The sequence below is a fragment of the Loa loa genome (genome assembly GCF_000183805.2).
Source record: "Loa loa unplaced genomic scaffold supercont3.2300, whole genome shotgun sequence".
Taxonomy (NCBI): Eukaryota; Metazoa; Nematoda; class Chromadorea; order Rhabditida; family Onchocercidae; genus Loa; species Loa loa.
The window spans coordinates 1-1,400 of NW_018110479.1; the positions used below are offsets into that span (position 1 = coordinate 1).

A 1,400-nucleotide genomic window follows, 5' to 3' on the forward strand; every position below is an offset into this window, starting at 1 on the left:
AAAAAATTGTAATAATTTTAAATTTAAATGTTTATTAATGCTGTAAACAAATACAGTCATATTTATCAGTAAATGTTTCATGTGTAAAAAAGTGAAAAACAAACAAAGACGTGAAAGAAATTGGATGACTTCACCTTCTAGACGTAAACACGTACGATTTGATTGCTCACGTTCATCTTCTATTATCACTACTACTACTTCTACTACTACTACTACTACTACTACTATCACTGCTATTACTACTACTACAGCTACTTCATCATCATCACAATCAGTATCATCATTGTTACAAAATTATTCCGGTTTCGATATCAAGAATAGTTCTCAAAATTTAATTCAGTCATATTTTCCCACTTTATCGTTTCCATCATCTAATACTATAATAAAGGAAGCATCATTATCATCTCTCATTACTCCAACATTATCATCAACATTATTATTCCATTCACGGGATTCTTCCAATTATCAACAAACTTACCCACAACAAACTTTGCACTTGCCTAACTCCGCCCTACCTCAATATTATCAGCCGAAGTCAATTATCAGGAATAGCCATATCTTCAAAACAGCTGCTGTTGATCAACCATATGAAAATACCTCATCATCCATTCCTTATTCCAATATCCAATCTCTAATTTCAATATCACCACAGCTACAAGTTACAACGATCTCTTCATATCTCGCTAACAGCATGAATTATCTGTCAAATTTGGATATGGTTAAATCTTCGAGATCACAATCGCAACCACATCAGGTTAACATTAACAACTTTACTAATGTATTTTTTCTTTCAAATTATCTTAACTTGTCATCAAAATTTATTTTTAATCGTGCAAATTACAAAATTGAAATTTATTTTGTTGGAAATTTCGAACTTTGGAATTATTATTTTTTATTTTTGAAAAAGTCCGTGTAAAATTATAATGATTAAAAGGCTTAAATTGTAAAATTTGCAAAATTTTAATGAGTATATGCATGTGAGAAAAGGCAGAAAATTTTAATTTTAATAATAACGCAAGCTGTTACTGATATTAGATGAGTGGAAAAACGGAGGTTAAAATAAAAAGCCTACTATTTTCCTATTGATGTAACCAACTAAAAAATGCAAACAATGCAATAATCAAAAGTTTGATGGTCATATTATATATTTCTTAATTATTGTCAAATTTAAATTTGTCTGTTTGAAATTTTGCAAATTTGAAATATATTTTGTTGAATTTTTTTGAATTCCAGAATTATTTCTTCTTGCGAAGGATCGCGTAAAGTTTTAATGCTTACAAATTCTTTTCTATTTGATTGCAAAGGGAAAAATTCTATGTTCGAATCAGCTTAATTATATTATGAAATAAAAAGTATCTCTTTTGCTTTTTTCTTTCCTGAGCTTTTAATTTTCCGTTTTT

General features: G+C 28.4%; 1 protein-coding gene across 1 annotated transcript; it reads left to right on the plus strand.

Moving 5' to 3' along the window:
- Nucleotides 1–124: 124 nt before the first annotated feature.
- LOAG_15626 (hypothetical protein) lies at nucleotides 125–754 on the plus strand (the record flags this gene model as incomplete). The annotated part of the gene is made up of 1 exon (XM_003151115.2): nucleotides 125–754. A coding segment is annotated over one exon (630 nt), but the record flags the coding sequence as incomplete, so codon positions are not given.
- Nucleotides 755–1,400: the final 646 nt, after the last annotated feature.